Genomic DNA, 16808 nt, shown 5'->3' with positions numbered 1-16808 from the left:
TGTGTGTTTATTTATATCTGTATATGTATATATTGTAATGAAATCCAGACAAAATTTCATTGTCTGTAGCAAACTCCTCTACTGCCCACAAGTTTGCTTGTATGATTTTTATGTGGCTAGTGTTTTTGTCGTTCTTCTTGGTTTTTTTTGTTTTGTTGTTTTGTTTTTTTTTTTATAACTGGTGAATTAAGGATGCCCTTGAATAATTGAAGAAAAAAAATGAAGAGCGGAAAATTTATATGCATTTAAGAAATGTAATGAAGTAATTTAGACAACTGCTCCCTTTGATTTTTAGTCTAACCTCACTAGTGAACCACTGGAAGAGCGACTGCCTGAATGCAATAAAGTGTAGGAAATGGATTTTTCAGGACATGCTTATGTCAAACTGACTTTTTCTTTGGTAGGCACTTCTTCTAGAAAAGAAAAATGATAGCTGTAATACATTTGTTCAGCACTAAAGCAGGGAAAGCAGATACTGGGAAAAGAGTTGGTGCTAAGGGAGGTGCTACCTGGATGAAAGGCTGCTGTATTTGCAACAGAGGATGAAAAGTACTGAAGGGGATTGAGCAGGCAAAGGTTATTCAAATTATTCAATATCCCAAAGGCTGTGTCACTGCATGTAGTGCTTTTTTGTCATGTAACACAGAAGAAGAATATACTTATAATACAATGGATGTATCCATGCTGAATATCATCAGGCTGTTGTGTACAAAAATATCGGAGAACCTGGAGAATGGACCTTAAAAATGTACATGTAATTTAACCATAAAAATATACTGTTAATACTTTTGTTTCTTCTGATAGCAGAGTTTTATCAGCTGGTAGAGAAAAGCTTGAACCAATAATTAGGTCACAAAACAGCTCTACCAATCTAATGAGAATAGGAGAAAGCAGGAATCCATTGTAAAAAGTGCTGGACAGGTATTTCTGGTACAAGTAAGGGAGGCAAAGATTGGGACTGCTCAACTCTGGTGAGGCCTCTTGTACTGTTTGCTGTTCTGTTCATTGCTGTTGTGGGAAGAACAGTTTATGTGGAACAGCTGTGATAAAGATGTGCTAGTTCAGTGGGGTGAAAAGTCAAAAGCCAGGTTCTTAAATTAAAATGCTTCTACAATGGCTCAAATATCTAGTGAATCATGTCGATACTGTTCTGTAAGCAGGCGAAAAAAGGAAAAGGTAAACGACTACACAGAGATAAATTTGCTAGTCTGAATGCAGCCATTCTGCCATACTATTTCTGATTTGAACCTAATTGTTTTTAATTGTCTTTTGAGAAACTGCCTAAAGGTTGAAAGGAGTATCTCCAACCTCTGTCAAGGCACTTATTGTTCAGTTTTTTCCCTCTAGTCTTTTTATTTGTAAATGTGTGATGTTGTTCAGTTATCAGACAAATTTAATTATTCTTTTGCTAACATTTTTTATGTAGAAATTCTAAAGACTTTATCTGTCTCTGAAATCCTAAATACTCCTCTGAGCTACAGGAAGACAGACATCTACTGATTAAAAAATGACAGCTTTTGTGTTTCTTTTCAGTGTATGCTGGAGAAGGTTGGAAATTGGAATTTTGATATTTTTCTTTTTGATAGACTGACAAATGGTGAGTTTACTTTTGGTATTTCATTTGTGCTTTATCTTCTAGCATAACTTAACTATGGCACTTATGTTGCAGTGTTGTCTGTGATTGTTTGTTTACTAAAAAGTGCAAATTCCATCAGGTAGTACTTTTTGATTTAATAGTTTTTAATCTGAGTCCTAGTTTGCCTGGTCACTCCATTAAAATAATGATACTGTCAGTACTGATACTAATAATTGATTTTTAGAAGAGGCCCTTGATGTACTTTAGAAGTTGCTGTTCTCTCTTAGTAATTTCAAGTAGTAATTTGATATGAATTAACAAATAATTTTATGATCTTTGACTTCTTTTTTTTCAATTATAGAGTGCTGGTAATTTTTATGTTTCTGTCCAAAAGGTCATTTGTATCGACCAAGTATTATTTTTCTGATAAATGTAGTGCTAGATAAAATAGTTCTATTACTTTATAGTGCTGTAAGAGGCATGTTGATGTTAATCCATTATAATTATGACATAGAATACCTGGAGAATTGGGAGCTGAGCAGAGGGAAGCTGCTGTTCAGATTGCTTGCACAACATAGAAAAAAGGAAGAGAACTTTTTGTGGTGATTTTTGTGTGCCCATTACAAATAGCAGTAGGAACTACAGGAATAGTTGGTTAAAAAAACCCAAACCCTAAGTATTCATTTGTGGGCAGAAAAGAGATCTGTAAATGTGCTGGGAAGGAGGAGGGAGGGCTGCTGCAGTGGGTAGGGTAAAGTTTTGCGTGACAATCTCAGCAATGGCAGCTGGGTTTTGAACAGAATGGAAGGAGGAGATGAGCAAGTCCAATATCACAGTGACATTAGTGCCAGTGTGGGAGGAGAATGGAGGGCAGCTCTTGCAGATTATGCAGCAGTCATGTGGAGTAGGTAGCAAAGTTGCAGTCAAAGTTGCAAGAACATGAAATTAAGCCCCAAAAGATCTTTTTCTTCTCTGTTTCATTGAAGGGGTGCTTGCTTAACCAAGTGTAAAAATAGTAACTTCACAGTTATATTTAATGCAGAAGATGGATAGAAAAAAATGAAAATAGCAAGGACTTGTAAAAATAGAATGCTTATATAGATAATTATAAACTTTACGTAACTGAATGAAAAAAGCTATGTGTACAAGTTAACATGTGAGCATAGCTTCTTTTGGATTAGTTTATCAAATGGGAGAAATCTGAAGTCACCCTTCTCATAAGAGCCCTCTCTACCTTTTAGATATGCTTTTTTAAAATACATTTAAAGTACTACCAGGAGAGCTTCTATTGTGGAAGCCTTACGATACCACCATCCATTTTGCATCCTAATTAAATCATTTTAGGTGGACATTTTGATCAGGCAGCCTTGTTCTTGAAAGTTTATACGGGCAGAATGCTGTATATAAAACTCTGCTGGATGAGCTGCCCTGGATGAACCTCTATGGAGGCATTTCCCCGGTAAATGGTGTTCTAAGAATTGTGTATTCATTTCATTGTGAGGATGTGACATGAGAATACATTAATTCTGGCCTAGTAATAAGCTTGATTTAGAAGAAATCTTTATCTTCTTGTACCTCAGTTTCTGTCTGTGCTAGGTTTTGTAGTGCTAAATGAAGATTCTCAGACATGACATCGTTTGCAGAGCAAATAATGGACAAGCTATTAAAAAATAAACATTGTGGACTGTGTCTCTTACAGTTTTAGTTATTTTACCACTGCACAAGATTATAATAAAGCTATAAGTAGATGACATATAAGCTTGTAAGAGTATACATTTTTTGTAGAGTTTCAGGTGAAATAAGAAGTCCAGCAAAGTATATGCTGAAAATGAGAGAGAGCATATTTGCAATGTCCTCTAATCAGTAGTGTTGTCTAGCTTTTCTCTTTGCCTGACTACATTTGTGTATTGTGATATGTTGCATAAATAAATATAATTATAAAGTGAAATATAATTATAATGGATTTGCATGTTGAAGTGGGTTTTTTAATGTTCAGTAAAATTTTCTTCTTATCAGTTGCTATTGGACAGTTGGTGATTGCATTGGAATTAAGCCAAATCACTGGTTACTAGAGACAGCTAATGGAAACTTGTCATGTAGTAAGATTTAAATATTTATGAATTGGTGTAGAATATCATGACTTGGTGTACAAAGTTCGCTTGTATAATTTTTGTACCGATTTGTTTGAAATAATACATTTCTCATGGAAGAGTCACTGATTTCATGGCTTGCAATGAATTAGTATTTTCATCTTATTTTTAGGAAACAGTCTAGTCAGCTTAACCTTTCATCTGTTTAATCTACATGGACTAATTGAACACTTCCAATTAGATACGATGAAACTTCGTAGATTTTTGGGTAAATACAGCTTTTTATTTTGATGAATATTGCTGTTTATCTGCATTTTTATACCTTAACTGAAATCCTGGTTGTAGTTCAGCAATAAGGGTTGAAGGGTACTGATGCAGTCTACATTGTACAGTGATTTAAATTATATTAATTGTGATGATCTCTCAAAGTTTGTATGAGTATACAATTTTCTGTGTTAAATCCAAATAAGTATTAAGAAGTTTAATAGTTTCATAGCTGATGCTGTATTCTATTTATTAAATCTATTTAGTATCTATTGAACAATCAGGAATATATGTGACATTTGTATTGGGAAAGGCTAGACAGCTCCTATCTTTGTTCTGATTTTTAGTTCTGTATTGATCTTTACTTTTTCCGATGATACAGTTTCCTAACTGTATAAAGTATGTCAGAAATACTTTCTGGTGCCAATTTGGTGTTACCTCTGTCTTGCTCAAATTCTCCTACAAGTAAGCATTGTGCTTTGGACATAGTTTCTTCCTAGACAGAGTACAGGACAAGTTTAATTTAATGTCTGGGCCTGTGTCACTGGAATGCTTATTTGAAAATAATTGTAAATACAGTGTAGCATATTCAAAGCAAGTGGTACATTCACTTGACAGAACTGTCTGCATCCCAATACATAGACAGGTGCTGGTATGAGACCTCCTTCCTTTGGTTCTTCTGTGACAGTACCTTCAGTTTTGTGAAGTGGGATGATTTTTTTAACTGACTGGGAGAAACAAGTTTCTGGTTCCTTTCAGCAGTTTTTTAGAGTTTCAGAGAAAACAATTCTGTGGTTCCAAAGTTTGTCACTTAACAGGAGAGCAATCACATTTGGAAGTCTTTTCTCCCCTTTCAAATAAGAGAATGTTTTTGGTTTCACAATTTAGTTCTCTTTCAGTTAAAAAAAAATCAGTTCTGTCTTGCATTTCATGTTGTTTTAAAGTAGACTAAATTTTCTCCAGTTTCAGGAATGTTAATCAGCTGACCTTAATGACTGATACCTTGGAATGGAGGAAAATGATTACAGAAATCTGGTTTTAGGCTTCTGGAGTTCTAACTGAATGGGGCTTGTTTTTCTCATCTGATTAGTTGACATTATGCAAATGATAATACTTGAAAGATCAGTTAGAAATGAGTGGGTTAGTTAACTGGTTATCAGAAGATAAGAGTTCTAACTAGATATGGCTACTCAAAGTCATAATCCACTAAAATGAGATTAGACTTTAAAGAAGGCTAAATTTATTTCTAAATTTTTTGAAATTCAGCAGCTTTCCCTTTCTGGTAATGCCTTCTACTTAATATCAGTAAAAAGCTTTGTCTTAGGTTCTTTGATTTTATAATGGACTTTCTTCCAAATACAGCTTCTTAGCATGAGCACAATTAATTTTTTTCTTTTGCTACCTCTTATACTCTAATCTGTAGCAATCTGAAAATCAAATTCCAGAAGACTAGGACAGCTCAGATGGTCCAGTGCTGCACAAAATTCACATTATATGAGACTCTACTAGAATCTTTTTAAGTAGAGAAATTTTGATTTTAGCCCCCTATGGGATCTTAACTTTTTTTTTTTGTGTGTGTATGTGTATATATATACATACACACATATACACACACGGTCTTTCAGTGATTTCCATTGTCTGCTTGGAGATCTGCATCTTCTTACTGTGTCTTTACAGGTTCTAATTCCAGACCTGAACCAGGGGAGAGAAAATGCAAAGTACTACATTCCTGAAAACAGGGTTGTGGTGCTATTCTGATTCTAGCAAACTGTGGTCAAAATGTTGACCTAGGTCTGCTTTAATAAAAATAAGTAAGTTAGGAAAACTGTAAAGTTCAGGTAGCTGGATCAGCCTATGAAGCCATACAAAAATTAAAAAGAAAGCCAGGGATATATGCATTCATACACTTGATGTGAGGAATAGGTGGGAGAGAGTTCTACTGCAGGTTAATAAAGCCCAAAGACATTTATATTGATTTTCATTATTTTTCATATGAGCTGTCACCTATCTTTGAGTACTATTGAGATGACATGGTGGTGACAGTATTTTGACTTTTCATGAACCTCAGCTTTCACAAATACCACGTCAGTAATGCTGTAACATTACATTCATGATTACATGGATCCTTTGGCCTTGTAAATTGAGTAGAAAAGAAGTTTTTGGGCATGTTTGTTTGGTGGGACTGACAGACTGTAGTCAGACAGGAAAATGTTCGTCTAAGGTTTGCTTGGAAGAACTACACATTAGTTCTTCCAAGCAAACCTCAAGACTTTAGAGGTAGTGGGCAAGACTCCAGAATATAGTTTGATTGCTGTGCTTCTCTCCTCAATCCTTTTTAACATAGTTTTTTCATTCCCTGTACTTGAGCTAATGTTGATGCCCTTCAAAGAATTCTGCCTGCCTGTAATGTTCCAGGACAGTCAGGAGAAAAGAGGAGGAAAGCAAGGAAGTTAAATAGGGAATATGGAATATAGGTGTAGTTAGTCAGACCATGATCTGAATGAGATTCTTTTCTAAATTGCATATGGGCTTACATTTGCCTGAGTACCAAATTGTATGTGATGCCTAGAATACATATAGAATACATATAGGTCATTCCATGACCGCTTTCTTGAATGGGAAAGAAAAACACTTCATGTGATGGGAAAGCAGTGCTTAATTCCTCTAAAATCCTGGTTTTAGGTCATGATATGAAGTCATCCTAATGGTTTGATAAATAGCATAATTTTCATTTTGTATTCAATGTTGCCTCACCATTCAGACAGATTGTCAAGGACAGCCTTCCCTGGGAAGTTCTCAAAGTCAGAGTATCTCAGATTATATATTGATTTCAAGTTGTTAAATTTTTGCTCTGAGGTGACTTTACATCTAGTTGATTTCCTTTAGCAAACACTGTTTCTTTGCATAAAAATCTTACAGCTGCATCGTGTTTCAGCTGACAATTTATTGACTCTGATGCTTTTATTGTATGTAACTTGTGATACTGCATATTTCTGTGCCTAATAGGGGCTTATAAAATGGTCCTTGAAAAAATTACAATTTTATTTAAATTTGGATATTTGTTTTTTTTCCTGCAGTTATGGTTCAAGAAGATTATCACAGTCAAAATCCTTATCATAATGCAGTTCATGCTGCTGATGTGACTCAGGCCATGCACTGTTACTTAAAAGAGCCCAAGGTAAGGCAGCATTCTCTTTTACGTCACTCATACACACAGAAATATGTGTATGTGTGTATGTGCATATGAATAGGTTGTGTGCACATATCACAGAATCATTTAGGTTGGAGAAGACTTCCAAGATAAGAGTCCAGCCTGTGACAAAAGAACATCACCTTGTCTACTAGACCATGGCACTGAGTGCCACATCCACCTAAATATTTTGACTTAAACACCTCCAGGGATGGTGACTCCACCACCATGGACAGCCCATACCAATGTCCAGTCACCCTTTCAGTGAAGAAATTGTTCCTAATGTCCAACCTAAACCTCCCCTGGCACAACTTTATACTGTGTCCTCTATGCTGTCACTGGTTACCTGGGAGAAGCAACCAAGCCCCCCGGCTCCAACCTCTTTTCAGGCAGTTGTAGAGAGCAGTAAGGTCATTGATCTGTATATAAACCTACATGCATATATATGAATGTGTATATTCACATACAGGTTTTATCAAAAGTAAAGAAACCAACAAGAAACACTTTTGAACTTGCCCTCCCTGTTGCTGAGGCTGTGGATTCACACTTAGTGTGCTTTTCTTTTTTCCCCGCTCTGAGCTGACATTGTCTTTTGTGTGACTTCCTGTTGAACAAGAGCAGGGAATTGAAGTTGCAGCTGTTTAATATAGAGCTGTGCCCCAAGACATTTATATAGAATTGCATCCTGAGTCAGAGCTGGCAACAATAAACCTGTCTACTTGTCATCTGGGGTGGTTTTTTTCTTCCCATAAATTATCATTACCTTTGCTTTGCTCTTACTGAACAGTTTGCTTCTACGAGAGGCAGTTCATAGCAATACGTTGGGAGTTCTCTTTGGCTTTTTTTTTAAGAAAGGGTAGAGTGACAGACCTTAAGGAGCTAAACTAATTTAGTGTTTGTTCCTCTGCTACTTAAGACTGCTGTCAGGCTGCTTCAAGTGATGTCTTGGACATTTTCAGGGCAAAGTCCTGTCCTGTATTAAATTGAAAGCTGTAGTGCTCTGTAGCTAGATGAAAAGTTATCTACCTTTATGCAGATTATCAACAATCTGGTATTCCCTCGAATAGCATAGCTCTTTATTCAGCTTCTGAAGTAAAAACAAGTAAATTTTGGCTCCATAAAACCTTTTTCAGAGGCTCTTTGCCCACTCCTCCCACTCAGTTTCTCAGTCCTGCTCTCAGACCAATTGGTGCAGTGAGCCTGATCAGAGCTGGTACACGATGAGCTTTTTTATGGCATTCAGTTTGGAAGCTCTGAGCATTTTTTATTTAATACTCGTGATGGAAGTTTTGTAAAGCTTCAGATACAAGAATAGGCTTGCTATTTTTAGTAACATGTACAGCTATAGTTCAGTGTACTGAACTACAGCTCTGTTGCACTAAAGTACATAATAAACATGTGAGGTGTGATAGATGGCAAGAGCAACAGGGAACATAAACTTCTGTCCTTGCAGGGTGTTCGCTGCAGTTCACCTTTATATGGGCAGAACTGTCCTCTCTGTTTTAGTGCAAACTAGACTTTGTTACTGAGTTTAAACTTTCAGACCTCTCAACCACAAGAAGGAACACCTATGAACAGTGACAGTAAGTCCATGTAGATGCATGCTGAGTTAATTGACATGCTCATTGAAAATATTTATTTGTGGCAGATTTTCCTCCTTTGGTCTGTTCCTGGTAGACCTTGAAATACAATTTTGCGTAAGAGTAGAAATACATTCTAAATAGTTCTAAGTCTTCCAGAGCATTAGTTTCTTCCTCTTAGGAGGAAAGGTTTTCATGCTTTTTAAAATTTAGTGCTAATTTAAAGCAGAATAGACACAAATAGACTTGGTAAATGAGAGGGAGAGCTAATTTAACAATTTGCTGCTTTTATGGGGTCTGGTTAGGAATTGTGCTTCATGACCAGACACAAAAGATTTTGTGTGCTGGCATTTTTTAAGAGTGGACTTTGCCATTCAGAAAGAATAATACTTCAACCATCGTTGAAATTTTGTAGCTTTTGGGGGGGGAAATACTGTGAAAAGTCAGTGGAATGTTAGTTTTACATCTTTAAGATTTTCTCCAAATTTCTATTGGCTGTTAATTACTGAAAAGAAAAAATGCAACAGTCATGCACTTTTTCTGCGGCCATATTGCATTACTAACATTTATTTGGTTTGCCTTGCAGCTTTCCGAGTCTTTAACTCCATGGGATGTCCTGCTTAGTTTAATAGCAGCTGCCACACATGATTTGGATCACCCAGGTGTTAACCAACCTTTCCTAATTAAAACAAATCATTATTTAGCGACTTTATATAAGGTAAGGATAAAATCAGTTGTTTTATTAAAACCAGGTTTGGACAGGAATATAGAAAAGGAGTATAAATTGTGATGTGTTTAGCTAGCGGTAGGATTGAATGCAGACATCATTTCCATGTCACTGGGATAAAAAATTGTGCAAATTAAGTAAGTACTGAGGATTTGTGGGTTTTAACCTGTGGGAAAAACAAAACAGAAGAGAAGAAAATAAAATACCAACCTGAAAACACAGCCAAATTGTATATAGCTCTTCAGTTTAATAAAAATGCATTGACTGATATGTGTTACTCCCTTTTAATTCACAGAATACCTCAGTATTAGAGAACCATCACTGGAGATCGGCAGTGGGGTTGCTGAGAGAATCTGGTTTATTTGCACATATGTCATTAGAAAACAGGTATGTTTATACCACATAGTATAGATTAGTTTCAGATAGAAGCAATCTGTCAGCTAAGACAGCCCTGCAAAACAAGATAAGTTATTGCACAGCAGTTTTGAGTACAAAATATAGAGATCTATTTTAAGAATTCCTGGATACTGTGCTGGTAGAGTAGAGCAGTTCATGGTGCAACGTGATACTCAGAAAATAACATGTATTGCAAGCACATTGAAGGAGTGTATTCCTGTAGTCAAGCACCTGTTCAGACTAAACTTGGCAGTCTTTTCTCATTCTGCCACCACAACTGTAGTTTAAAATAGACCATCTTCACCTACTCTTGACAAGAAATAATCTTGAGACAATCAGTTCGTGCATTTTTAAGGGGAAAAAAAAAAGGAGGGGGAGGAAAGAAAGCTAAAAATTGTTTTAGTCTTTCTGAAAGCTGCCAATGAAATATTCTGATATTTCTGTGAATGTTGCAGGAATTTTTCAGGAAAAGAAAACAAACAGTTCAGTGAAAATGCTTATTATAAAGCTTGTATTTCTATAATAACAAACATAATAAAATGCCTTGTAGATCTAGTGATGGCTGTTGTTCTTAATTGATGTGCTTTTGAATGTTTGGTGTCACTTATTTCAGGCAGCTGATGGAGAGCCAGATAGGTGATCTCATTCTTGCCACAGACATCAGTCAACAAAACGAGTACCTGTCCATGTTCCGATCCCATCTGGATAGAGGAGATCTATGTTTGGAGAACGCAAACCACCGGCACTTCATCTTACAGGTGATCTTGCTGCTCGTGTCTTTGAAAACAACATTTTAGTGGAAAAACTAATTTACTTTAAAATACTAAAAACTGCTTCTGCCAGGCCTTCTCCTTTCAAAATGGAGCAGAACTGTCTTTTAGTCTTTCTGTTCCATTACAAAGAGGTTGTTCCCTCCACTTCAGTTCCCACAGCCAGCACTTCTCCCAAGTGGTGGTGTGTGTTGGTAAGTCTGGTAACTTAGAGCTGCTGAAGCAAGGTGTTTCCAAGGTTTAGCTCTTCTAACGACTCCATTGCAGCCTCAGAACTGTGAAATGCTTTGTCAGAACATATTTTGGGGAAGGAAAGCACTGCTGTTGTGAATCAGTTTGCAGTTGTGCTAGTGAGCTTTAGCAAACTTTAGAAACAAAAGCCTTGAGAATCTTCTTAGGTTTGTAGGCATTTTCTTACTAGGTTCATATTGTGGGCTGTAAGAGAAGGTGGACAAACTGATGAGAAGTTCTGTCTTGTGCAAGCTATTGCTAAAAATACAAGCATGAGAGCCAGAAATGGAAAATACTGCTTGCTTGCTTTGATGCTTCTTTTTCTGAAGTTATTTTTGGTTCCTGTACCAGTGAGTATACTAAATATAGTGGTCCTGAAATACTTTGAGTTGACTGAATTTCCATATTACTCAGGGATGATCATGAGATATCACAATTCCCTGAGTGTTTTTTAAATATTACAGAACATAACTTTGGAGCACAAATGGTAGGCAGGTTTGTTATTCACAAAACCTAAAATAATCTGCTATCAGGAGTTAAGTAATTACAGGCACTTGTGTTGAAGGAAAGGTGATCTAACACTGTGTGTTAACTTGTTAGATGGCTTTGAAGTGTGCAGATATTTGTAACCCCTGTCGGACGTGGGAGCTGAGCAAGCAGTGGAGTGAAAAAGTAACGGAGGAGTTCTTCCATCAAGGCAAGTAAGAGTAGAAGTATCTGTCAGTATATAATGCATTTAGTGAGCCCTAGTCCATTTATATTTAGCACTAACAGGGATGTACAGTATAGGATTTTTTTATTTTCATGGGTTGTGTTTCCTGCAAAAGGTCAGAGTTACTAAAACTCAGAGCATCTGCTTAGAATCTGAACCTAGAATGGCTGGTGCACTACATCCTTCAGCTGAAAGGTGCTTCAAATTAATAATTATGGCCACCTTAAAATTGCCCTAGTGGTTTTAGCAAATTAGGGAATATGTTCATCATGTGTCTTCAATATTTAAGCTTCAGCTTTGAGGCCTGTTGGTAAGCAGGTAAGAGCCAGGGAGATTTTTAGTTACTGTGCAGTTTACACTACTTATGTAAGCAGTTAATAAAGCCTTTCATTGGCAATTGGAGTGAATTTGCTCCATTGTTACTAAATTGTTTTATAATAAAATTAAGGCTAGTTCGGTGGACTTGAGACCTGCTAATTTGCACATGAATGTGGTAAATGGGGACAGACTACTTTATTTGGTGCTAATCATGTGAGACTTAATCTTAGATAAAGGTGATGGGGAAGCAGAAACACAGATTGCCTTTAGCGAGAAATTTCTGAAAGCTAAGCTATCCTCTTCCATATTGCTGAGGGGGGATTAATTTGTCATTTCTATGACAGTGTAGGCTTTGTAGGAAAGAGGATGGTAATCCTTCAGGAAACTTGTGATTCTGTGGGGTTTCTGTAATTACTATTTGATGAAAAATACCAAGTGTTTAAACACAGTAGTTGTAAGTATTATTGGTCTGACAGATCTGCCTGGTTTTTGGGAAGAGAGGGTAAATGCATTCCACCAGCTGCAGGGTAGTATCCTTGTTAACCAGCACTCAAGTTCACTTCTGTTAGTGTTTGATTTGGTTGGGACTTGATGATTTAATGGTTGCATTATACTCTTGTTTCTTTAGGTGATATCGAAAAAAAGTATCACTTGGGCGTGAGTCCACTTTGTGACCGACAGACAGAAACTATTGCTAACATCCAGATTGGTAACTGCAATTCAGTTCATTTTAGCAGATGTCTGACAGCATGCAATTTGAAAAAAAGCACCTTTGGATACATTTCCTACATATTCTGTGTGGCAGCACTTTATTATAAAGAACAATTTTATTTTTATTTGCTCCATAACATCTCTTGAATTGTTTATGAACGGTGCTGCCCTGCCAGTCCTGGAGCCCCTCTGTTTCCTCACAGAGCAGGTACTGTGTGGGAGGCAGCTCTGACTTCTCCACACTGCTGCCCAGAACTTTCCTCATCTGAAGGGTGCTTTGGGAAGAGGAGGGTCCCTTCCCTTTGCCACGTGGTCTTGGGTGCCTTTTGCAGTGAGCTTGTCACAACTGGGCGTGCTGGGTTCAGCTTTTTGGAATGTCAGCATTCCCTTTCTAAATACAGCCTTTAAGGAGGATGGTGGGCAGAGATGTGATGGAGAATGGTGGATGGCTGTTATATTAATAACTTTTGCTAACCTGACTTGGATTTAAATAGTAAAATGTCTTTTTATAGTTAATTAAAAAAAAAAAAAAAGTTGATTATGGAGGTGAAGTGGGACTCAATTAAAAATATAGTAAAAGAAAATAACAAATTTAACAACAAGCACAGTATGAATTAATGCTTTAGACTGACACAAAAGCTGATGTATTTAATCAACTGCACTGTTTAATTTAGAATGCTAGGAAATCATATTTTTTTAATTAAAAGACTCAGTTTTGGCTGTCTTACCATTGATTTTTTTCTTGATGGAAATAGACATTACAAATAAATGAACATGTGCATACACACAAAGTACATCAATGTGTTGTTTTGTGGCCTTGTTTAAAAAGTTTCTAAAATTTGTATTTTAAAGTATTTTTAGTCACCCTACTATTGTGAAAACAATATATTCTTTTTTTCCCATGTAGAATAATTCAGACACACTGAAGGGTAATTAATTATAAAATCTTTTAGAACTTTAGGTTTTCTAAATTGTGACTTAGTTGCTGATGTTTAGATTTCTCTCCCCCTCCATATTGTCCAGTATTTGTCTTCATTTGGTCATTGCTGTGAAAGAAAGAAGGTTAATTTGTAATGCAGTGTATTGCTGTTCTTCTGACTGATTCGTAAAATCTTCTACATTTTGAGAGTTTTTTTGTAAAGATTCCCAAAATATCTAAATGAATATTTAAATGCACATTGGAGAACAGTAGTTTGACGCATTTATTATTTGCTACTAAATGCTATTTAAAGTATTTGGTATAAGTATTTTACTTTTTCTCTGTATTGTTTTTTTTTTTATTTAATCTGCCTCTGTTTGCTTGTTTTTGAAGGTTTTATGACTTACTTAGTGGAACCACTGTTTGGGGAATGGGCCCGGTTTTCCAACACGAGGCTGTCACAGACAATGCTTGGCCACCTGGGACTGAACAAGGCAAGCTGGAAGGGAGTGCAGAGGGAACAGTCGGGCAGCGGTGACGATGTTGACCCCACTTTTGAGGAAATGGACTCAGACATTTTACCTCAGGAACCTCGATTGTCCTGACCTCAATCTCCATGACAAAACTGCCTCTTCCCTCGGTATCCGCACGGTTGGATTAAAGGAGACACATGCCAGCCCAAGGTTTTGGTAGAATGGTAAAATGATGCCAGCATTATTTATTTCCAAGTTTTCCTTTGACACAGACCATTTGACCCAGAATTTTTTTAAGCCGCCGGATCTGAACATAGAGCAATATGCACCCGCCTCAGTTGGTTGTCGTTCGGAACCTCGAATATGCAAAGCACAGCAGCGGCTGAGCCTTGGAGCAACGGGACGAAAGCATCTCCGTGCCCCGTGGCTTGGCTTTTCTCGTGATATTTGGAATACGGTCTTCAAATCCAAGACTTGACATGGATTGTTCCGCTCCCTCGGAATTTAGCAAGACTTGCGTAAATGTGTTCAAAGCATACCTTCCACTCAGTCCCTGTTTTAATACGGAAATGTGAAGTGCCCATCCTCTGCTGCCTCTGGCGAGACTTGATGTTTACAAATGTACTCTGAAACTGTCGGTTCTAGACTTAACCTTTGCGCATGGCTGTGAAGGAACCACTAACTTGGGTTTTTTGCTTTTTTAAAAGAAAAAGATCAAATTTGAGACTGCAGCTCTTGTTTCTTTGGATGCCAGAAAAGCCTCCCATTTGCCATAATTTTGTTTGTGCACTGGGAACTGAGCATTCATCATAGAGCACAGCCAAGCTTTACTCCAGTGCTATATGGGAATGCAATTTTTTAACGGCGAAAAAACACTTCTGAATCTGGGAAGGGAAGGGTGGGGGGGAAGCGTCCGAACTGCATTGCGATTCTGCAGTGGGAACATCGCATGTTGTTCTCACTCTTGTACACTTGAACTGCACATGCAAGAAAAAGGTGGAATGTCTAAACACCATAATCAGCTCAGGGTATTTGCCAATCTGAAATAAAGTGGGATGGGAAGCGTGTCCTTCAGAACAAGGGTACAAATGCCCCTTTCGCTGCAGCGTGTGTGTATGTGTGGGTGTGTGAGTACGTTTGGGACGGGGGAGGGCGGGAGGGCTCGGGGAAGGGTTTGAACGGCAACATTTTTTCTTTTTCTTTTTTTTTTTTTTTTAATTTATTCTTTTAGAATGTGACAATTTCATGAACAGCCACACTGGGGAGGAAACTGTAACAAATTGCTACAGATGCCTTAAACTATGCACAAAGCTAAGTGACCAAATTTGTTTTTGATTTGAAAAAAAATAATAAAAAAAAGTGCATTGTTTACGTATTCCTCCCTCTACTGAAACATTACCCACTGATGGGTTTTTGATGGGAAAAGGAGAAAATGTTTTTTAGGACAAAATTAAAGGACTAATTTTAAACTTAAAACATTCCATTTTTGTAATTTGTTTTACATTGTTTTAAGTACAGTAAGCACAACTGTAATCTAGTTTGAGAAACTGGTGCTTTCTTTTAGTTCATTTGTATTTCCCTGTTATTATTGTAAAAGACTGTTTATTAATTCTGTTTACAGTTTGTTGCAACAGCCATTTTTGGAAGAGAGCTTCAGCGTAAAGCCATTTGTAAAGGCTTTGCCATATTCATTTTAATATGTGCCTGTTGCTGTTAACTTTTAATTAATAAAACAAAATCTTTTCACATTATGCTCCTGTACATTTAAGTTATGACTGAGTCCAGCGTTGTGGAAAGGTAGCTAAGGTTGCAGTCAGCTTCCACTGTAAAACTAAGCCAACTTTTGGATTTGAAAATACTAGTCCTCGTATGCCAAAATTTATTGCCTCTTGGAGCTTGGCCTTTTACTGTTTGAAAAGCAAATCCTGACTTACCTGATTGTTTCCCTTCTAAAACTGTTTATTCTTTCATGTTCCCTGAAGTAGTATCATTAATCTCAAAGTGGCCATGTTTAAAGAAATAAATTTCTAATGAAACCATTCTTTTGAGCCTGCGTGAACTTCCTTCCTTCGCTGTCAGTGCAAGTTCTTGATGTTGACTCCAACAGAGAAGGATCAGATGGGACAAGGAGCTCTGGTTGTAATTTTGAGGAGAGAAGAGCCATTTTTGACAGGTTGCTTTTGAAAGGGTGCTTAAAGCTGGGAGAACACAGAGGTAAGAACTGTGTGTGTAACTTAGCACAGAGAAACTGAGAGAAACTTAGTACAGAGCAGCACTTAACTGGGTTAAATGTGGACAAGTACTGATTCCTCTGGGACCTTTTTAATGAAACACATGCCAAACCTGCAGCTATTTTCAAAATGACAACTAAAATCAGTCTGATGCCTTCTGTGACACATTTGTAAAAAATGAACTTGGTTTAAAGAGCATCAACTGCATTTTAAATTTTGCTATTTGTTACAGGCATATGTTAATATGTAATTTTAATGAAAATTAAGATTAATAATTTTACAAATAGGTATATGGAGTATTTTAACAGTATTTATAAAGAGCCTATGATTTTTAACATTGTGCAAACTTTTGTATCCTTTGCTCTGACAGGACCTAGAAAAGCAGTTTTATTCTAAGCCATCCTTCCTGGGAAGGGGTCTCTCTACCAGACCGGACTTAGAAAGGCTGCTTCTAATCCCCCTTCGTGCATGTGGAAGTGTCTGTCATTGGACTTGAAATAAGAAAAAATGTTTTTTCCATGCTGGCTGGAAGTGCCTTCTACAAATCCACACTGAACTTTAACATTCCTGCAGCTTCAGCACTTTGCTGAGAGCTGAGAGCCCCTGAGCCACCAGGAGCC

The 16808-nt window shown here is 37.0% G+C and overlaps 1 protein-coding gene across 7 annotated transcripts in view; it reads left to right on the top strand.

Moving 5' to 3' along the window:
* PDE7A (phosphodiesterase 7A) overlaps positions 1-15998 on the top strand; it is a 76079-nt gene extending 60081 nt beyond the window's left edge. For 6 of the 7 annotated variants that reach the window (XM_041412585.1, XM_041412581.1, XM_041412580.1 and 3 more), the window contains 9 exons: positions 1534-1597; positions 3839-3934; positions 7008-7108; positions 9287-9418; positions 9723-9814; positions 10437-10581; positions 11425-11521; positions 12483-12563; positions 13878-15998. In XM_041412585.1, coding sequence (XP_041268519.1) covers positions 1534-1597; positions 3839-3934; positions 7008-7108; positions 9287-9418; positions 9723-9814; positions 10437-10581; positions 11425-11521; positions 12483-12563; positions 13878-14089 — 1020 coding nt within the window. In that variant the 3' untranslated portion in view covers positions 14090-15998. The remainder of the gene's footprint in view (positions 1-1533; positions 1598-3838; positions 3935-7007; positions 7109-9286; positions 9419-9722; positions 9815-10436; positions 10582-11424; positions 11522-12482; positions 12564-13877) is intronic. The other variant, XM_041412583.1, reaches the window with a different exon arrangement.
* The last annotated feature ends 810 nt before the right edge of the window (positions 15999-16808 follow it).

This window comes from Onychostruthus taczanowskii, unplaced genomic scaffold (assembly GCF_017590055.1).
Source record: "Onychostruthus taczanowskii isolate IOZ18803 unplaced genomic scaffold, ASM1759005v1 scaffold4, whole genome shotgun sequence".
Lineage (NCBI taxonomy): Eukaryota > Metazoa > Chordata > Aves > Passeriformes > Passeridae > Onychostruthus > Onychostruthus taczanowskii.
The sequence above is the reverse complement of the archived record's forward strand: the minus strand, read 5'-3'. Positions and strand labels throughout refer to the sequence as shown.